The sequence below is a fragment of the Nestor notabilis genome, unplaced genomic scaffold (genome assembly GCF_000696875.1).
Source record: "Nestor notabilis isolate BGI_N333 unplaced genomic scaffold, ASM69687v1 scaffold3886, whole genome shotgun sequence".
Classification (NCBI taxonomy): Eukaryota; Metazoa; Chordata; class Aves; order Psittaciformes; family Psittacidae; genus Nestor; species Nestor notabilis.
This window is the reverse complement of record NW_009931329.1, coordinates 22,485-29,216: the sequence shown is the minus strand read 5'-3', so window position 1 is coordinate 29,216 and position 6,732 is coordinate 22,485. Positions and strand designations below refer to the sequence as shown.

The 6,732-nt window shown below is 35.6% G+C and overlaps 1 protein-coding gene across 1 annotated transcript in view; it reads left to right on the top strand.

Moving 5' to 3' along the window:
- The window catches only part of DARS (aspartyl-tRNA synthetase), a 40,284-nt gene that overhangs the window by 15,198 nt on the left and 18,354 nt on the right, over positions 1 to 6,732 (top strand). The window contains exons 4-6 of the mRNA XM_010015833.1: positions 4,749 to 4,851; positions 6,058 to 6,138; positions 6,655 to 6,714. Of these exons, the coding sequence (XP_010014135.1) occupies positions 4,749 to 4,851; positions 6,058 to 6,138; positions 6,655 to 6,714 (244 nt within the window). The remainder of the gene's footprint in view (positions 1 to 4,748; positions 4,852 to 6,057; positions 6,139 to 6,654; positions 6,715 to 6,732) is intronic.

Genomic DNA, 6,732 nt, shown 5'->3' with positions numbered 1-6,732 from the left:
GAAAGGGAAAAAAAGAAATAAAGTGCCTTTTTTTTTTCGATCTCAATACAGATGATTAGAAATGTGTAGTGAATTTTGTTACTTAAAATCTTTAAAAGAAGACAGATTACACCTCCCACCCACCCCCCCAAGATATCCAGGTTCATCCAGGTGTTAGAATGTTGATAGAGGAAACACATTATTATATTTTTAGAATAGAGAGAATAAGAATAGGTGTTTCCCTGGCCTTCATGTATACAGGGTGAGTTAACTCCCCTTTCAAAGGGCTTAATGGATATTTACTGTATTTGTGCAGACAGTATTATAGTTGCTCTTACTGAGTATAAGATGTTTATACTTTCAATTATTTACAAAGTGAACTCATTTTTCCAAAGTAAACTCTATTGCCTTCAACTTTCACTGACATTCAGATAAAGAATAATCGATTATTGTTTTATGACAACTGTTTAATATTTTTAGGTTTAATAATGTATAAATATAATAATTTGTGTAATCTGCTTACAGAAACAGTGTTGAAGGAAAAAAAACCCAAGCAAATGTCTGAACAAGTATAGATGCTTCCATGAAGTAAAATATTTTCTATTTAAAGTCTATAACCAAGTTTCTTTCAGTTCTTCAGACTTTTGTTCAAGAAAATGTTGATTGTGGTTCACTTAGGGAGGCCCACATGGGGTTCAGCTTGCAACATGAAGCTGTTGATGAAAGATGTTGTCATACAGACTACAATAATGCAATCCTGTGGTTAAAAGAGAAAGTCTTGGCTAATAGACCTGCAGATAATTAACAGGGACATAAGGCATCTAGTGGACATTTCAGTAATTATAGTCTTGATTTTTTGAAAGAAACATTACATATAAAGAAGCAGTTTACTATACAGAGGAATCTTTTGCATTGGTCTTTATTACTAAAATAGCTTTGTTAAGGATTAGAAAATGTAAACATGTCACCTGTCTTAATGCATCGTGCATCTAATGTAGTTGCTGGTCCTTTGTAATATTAATTACAGTTAGAAATATTGTTGTCTTGAATGGAAATAATGATAGCTTTGGCATGCTTTTCTGCTACTTGTTCACTTTTTGTTTGTTTGGGGATTTTTGTTAGCCAGGGGAATTTTACCAAAAAATCACCTAGATTACTTAGTCTGCTGCTGCGGAGAACAGTTTGCTGTAGTTACCAGCATTCAATTAAAGCATTTTGTTTCTTCTTGTAACTTGAACTGAAATTACCATTTCAGTATAATTCTTGGAATTGCCTATTGGGATCAAAGCAGCACCTTCTAGGTTTTTGGTAGTTTACATGTGATGCACAAGCATCACTTCCATATTAGATTAAATATGTAGTTTGAAGAAGAAAGGCATGTTTTCTAATTATCAAGTGAAAGTTCAGAGTAGATCATGAACATTTGTAAATACAAAGATGCCCATGTGCAGTAGAAAACTTGGTAGTGCTTTTATGTGCCCAGGCTATTATATGCATACTTGGATACAGGAATCTACATAGGTAGGAACTGAGTTGAAATACATCTTAAAATTATGTCAAATTTAATGGCTAAAGGTTGTTACAGTTTTAAAGTGTGCTCCAGATGAAGCAACATACTGTTTTAAGTGCAACTCCAGTTTAGAGAGAGAAAAAGCACATTTAATCACAAGTGAAAAGTTTAAAGTTCTGCTATGCAAGTTTGCAAAACAATATTACAGTTACAATGATGTAAAAGTCAGTTTCTTCCTGTATTTTTAAACCAATATCATTTTCCGTGTCTTGAATTCCATGTATATTCTGATCAAAGCTCTGTAATGACTTCACAAACACCAGTTCTTAGTCATGGGATCAGTAATCTGATGATGAATCCATCATACAGCATAGTTTTAACTATTATTTTCTTTTTCATGGTGCAGAGAATTTGCTTCAGTAAGTTTAAAATGTTTTTATTTGCAATTACTAGTGAGAGGGCTTTTATTCAGCAGATTAGAAACTTGCACTTTCAATGAAGACACTGCTATTCATATCATTAATAGTCTTTTCTGGGCATTTGCCAAAATGCCAACATAAAAAGGAGGCGGGGAAAATAGAAGAGAACTGTTTAGGGAAAAAAGTTAGCATGATAGTAAAGTTTTAATTCTTTTATACATTAACCACAAGGCCACAAGGATGATGAGGTGTCTGGAGCGTCTCTTTTATAGGGAGAGATCACCAGAGCTGGGCCTGTTTACTCTAGAGAAGACTAAGAGGGCATCTCATGAACGCATATAAATACCTTGAAGGCAGGTGCCAGGAGGATGGTGCCAGAGTCTACAGTGTTGCCCAGCAACAGAACGAGGAGCAATGGCCATAAACTAAAACACAAGAAGTTTCACCTCAACATGAGGAAGAAGTTCTTTATGCTGACGGTGGCAGAGCACTGGAACAGGCTGCCCAGGGAGGTTGTGGAGTCTCCCTCTCTGGAGACATTCAATGATACATTCTCTGTGCCTTTCTTATCATCACATTCTCTTGCCTCCAAAGTGTTGTGTTGCTGCCTCAGTCCTTTTAAGGAGTTTTTAATAATCCTTTGTAATAGAGTGTAATTCTAAGTGCTGAGTGCCATTTCTCCTTGTCTTTCTTGAATTTGGTTGCCTTGGCTTAAATAATGGAGATGAATGGAGGTTCACCCTTAACTAAATGAATTCTGATTTAAAGCCTACTGTCAACCTCTGCTTTGTACAAATTTAGCCAGTTGTTCATTATACTGATTGAGCAACTGGAGCTCTTTTAAAATTTAAATGTACCAGAAAAACATACTATTCACAAATTTTATACAGTATGTGGAATTACCTAATGGTTAAGCAGTTCAAGCATGTAAAGCAAGCTTCAGAGCAGCAGCCAATGAGTTCTGTCACCTAAAAATTATTGCCATCAAAGAAATAGTGTAATCAACTAAAATGCTGAAATTTATCTTTTAAAAGTTACTTGTGATTTACTTAATAGTGACACTGTTCGGTTTTAAGAATTTTGATGCTTGAATTTTCCACTGTTACTTTAATATAATCAGATTTTTTAAAACTTTGAGCATTTAAATTCAAAAATTATGTTGAATAACTTAAATCTGAGCTCAGCTTTATAACATAAAAGTGTTTGTCCCAGCTTAGACCAAAGATCCATCTAGCTTTTCTTAGGATGATATGGGTGCTTCAGGAATAGTAGAAAGGCAGATAAGCAGTTATAGTTGGCAACACTTGGTGATATGTTCTTAGCTCCTTCTGGGTCACACCACTTGAGCTTTATCAGAGAAGAAAACTTAAATTTCCTCATCAACTAAAAAGATAAACTTAATTGTTTACCCAGGTAAATCCTACTTTAAAAATGTGAGAGGATGACTAATTCCAAACATAGATATTTCTAGAGAAACTTCTCAGTCCTAGTAAGTTTCTCATGTGGTTTTACTGTAGCTGTATGTACAAAAAGACTGCAGGGCTAAAACACAGAGATTTTGTTCCCAGCTCTTAGACTGGCTTACTCCGGGTGGTGCTAGACAAACTGATGCAGATACAAGTGGACTACAGTTGCCATCAGCAGTAGCTTGTACCTGCTTGTATTCTGCCCTTACCACCTTTAACTGGGAGTTACTGCCTCTGAGTAACACCTCCTGTGCATATAAATCTTTTATTTCGCCACCCTTCAACTTAGCCGTATGGGTTTTGTGGGCTGTTTTTCAGTGGCATGGAGAAGGGTTTAACTGAAAAAATAATAATAAAAAAAAAAATCCAACCTTGTAAACTTGAAGATTGTTAATTGCTCTTTGCTTTACAAGATCAGTAGTGTCCAATGACATCCTTGCTCACCTCTTAGTATTTGCAGTTAAGTTGTGGTTCTGCTACTGTCCTGCTTTCTAAGGGCTTATGTGGTCAAGCGATGTACATAAAGTGCTTTCCAGTCTTCTCAAGAAGGCCAGAGAAGTGAAAGATGAAGTTAATGTTAATAGTTATTTTTCATAAAAAGTAAAGAAATATTTTCTAATATTTGGCCTTTTGTAAGCAAGCTAGCAAAGAGACAGTGAAAATATATTTCCAGTGCGGGTAAGATTATCTGTAGAAAATCACTGGTTTCAAGTCCAGTACCTTAAATACCTAAATAAAAACTGCTTATGCAAATTATTTTCTCACCTATGACTCCTGAGATTTTTGTTATTATTTGCTTATAGCACACATAGTTTATATGATATTTTTGGAAGACTTTCAACAAGGTTTATAGTGTTTCAATGTACTATTAGTGACTGTTAGCAGACGGCAATTAAGATGTCCCCTGAAATGAGAGAAATGACTTACAAGCATCTTGCATCTTTCAGTAACAAGTCCTGTAGTTTAAACAAGCTCAGACTTCCTTTCAGTTTGTTGTTCTGCTAGCTAAGACATGTCTTTAAGATAATTGCATCAGCTGACACATACGAGAGTGTATGTGGCCTAGAAAAAGAACTATGCAACGTGTCAGCTTATGTATAAACACACAAAAGCTGAGCGAGCACTAAGCTTAGTCATAATTCTTTCACTCCCAAGTTTTTTATCCCAGTTTGAATTTATCATGGCTGGGAGTATTTTAGCAAAGTCCTTAATTACTCAGTTATTTATATATCTAATAAGTAATTTTACCTAAATCCTTAATTCTGTTTTGCTGTTCCAGCAGTCCAGACAATACATGAACTCAGTAATCAGTACAGAGTCTGGTGCAATGTGCAATGAAATTTAGTAAGCCTCCTATCCTATCTTTATTGACAGCATCAACAAAGAGAGCATTGTGGATGTAGAAGGCGTTGTGAGGAAAGCACATCAGAAAATTGGAGGTTGTACTCAGCAAGATGTTGAGCTTCACGTTCAAAGGGTAAATTTTTGAGCAAGTGGGGCACTGGTTAATTGTTTGAGAAATTATCTGTAAGGCTGCCTGTCAGTCTGCAGTCCCATACCAGAGAAACAAAATCGCTTTAAACTACAAATTCAAGTGTATCATATATAAACAGGAAACATTTCTGGGTTTAAGAGATTTGACTTTTAGAATTTTCTATTTTTATCTGCCATTTGAATTACAGTACAGAGTAAAATAAAGTATCTCACTGGAACAATTTGGGTAAGAATGCTTGTAATTTTACATTTTTATTCATAACTGCAGCAGATACTGTAATAAAAAGTCTGCTTCTGTTTAAATGCAAGTCAGAAGTTTCTTCTTTATCAGAAAGTTACAATCTTCCCCTTAGTACAATAGAATGGAGTATGAATCTCGGCAAAAGTAAAGCACTGGCTTAACAGTATGGAAGTTCTTGAAATCTGAAATTCCTATAGCTTGTACTGTAGGGCTGGAGGAAGTGCAACTTTATAATTTGTTTAAATAGAAAGCGTATTTAAACCTTTATGTAATATCCTTTCCTTCTAAAGGTTTTCAACCAAACTGTATGCCTTCAATACAGCTGAAACAGTCACCTCAAGAGTTGAGTACAATGGCTATTATAGTTACAGCAGTAAGGTAAATTTTAGGTAACAGTGTTGGGGAAAATCTGCAGATTTTGAAGAAACATGTTTTAATATATGTGCAGATTATCATATGCTTTATTTTTCTGAAAGAATATCAAATTCACTGCACTATGACTACACGTTAAGGCAAGACAAGATGTTTTTCATTCTCTGATTGTATTTTAAGTGTCTTATATACTTTAAATATGAAATGGCTCTTTCAGATATTTTTCAGATGATCTTGCTGGAATCAGAACCTAAAACTCTGTGAAATGTAGTAATTTCAGACCAGGCATTCATGCCAATAAGCTTGTCCCTCAGGCAGTGCATACTTGTTCTACTCAGTGCTTCCCAGAAGAAAAAAATATAGTTTAAATCTTTCAAAAGGAAAATAAAACTAAGCACTTCCAGTATTGTCATGAGAATGTACCCATGCATCTCAAGTATTTGAATAAAATCACCGTGTTACAGTTAACAGCCTATGCAAACACTGTTTCAAGTCTGTGCCAGAAATATCCTTTTGGAAATCACACATCCTTTTGAGCTAATTCTCATGCTATTTCTGTTCTTGTCTCAATTTCAGATCTATGTGATCAGTTTAGCTGAACCCCGACTGCCCTTACAGCTGGATGATGCTGTTCGGCCAGAAGTGGAAGGAGAGGAGGTGAAACTTTGTATCCTCAGATGCTTTTTATTGTCTTTGTAATTAAACATCATCATGAAATTCAGGCAACTTCCTTAATGCAGGGATTTTGGGCGTTTGTTAGGCTTGCATTTTAATTCCTTTTTATGCAGAACTGGGTTAGAAATCTCTATGGCTTTGGTATCTGCCGAACTGCAGCAGAAGGTCAAAACCAGAGGGTTTGCAGTCTTCTGTGTGTCTCTTCTAGACTGACTTCACGCACACAGAACTCATAGCTGGGTTCTGCCTGTGACCTCTGGGAGAAGTTAAACTTTAAGCTTTGCTATGCTACTAGTTTCTAGAATGATCCAGAAATTCTGCTGAACTTAGAAATAGCCCTTGGTTTTTAGCCAAAGGATGTTTTTCCATAAATTTTGTTTTGTTGATCTTGATTTTGGTTTGGCGTTTGGTGGTGTTTTGGTCTGGGGTTTTTTTTTTGGTTGGTTGGGGTTTTTTGAGGTGTGTGTATTCATTATGTATCTTTGCACAACTGTTCAGGATGGAAGAGCTACTGTAAACCAAGATACAAGACTGGACAACAGAGTCATTGATCTGAGGGTAAGGAATGTGCTGTGT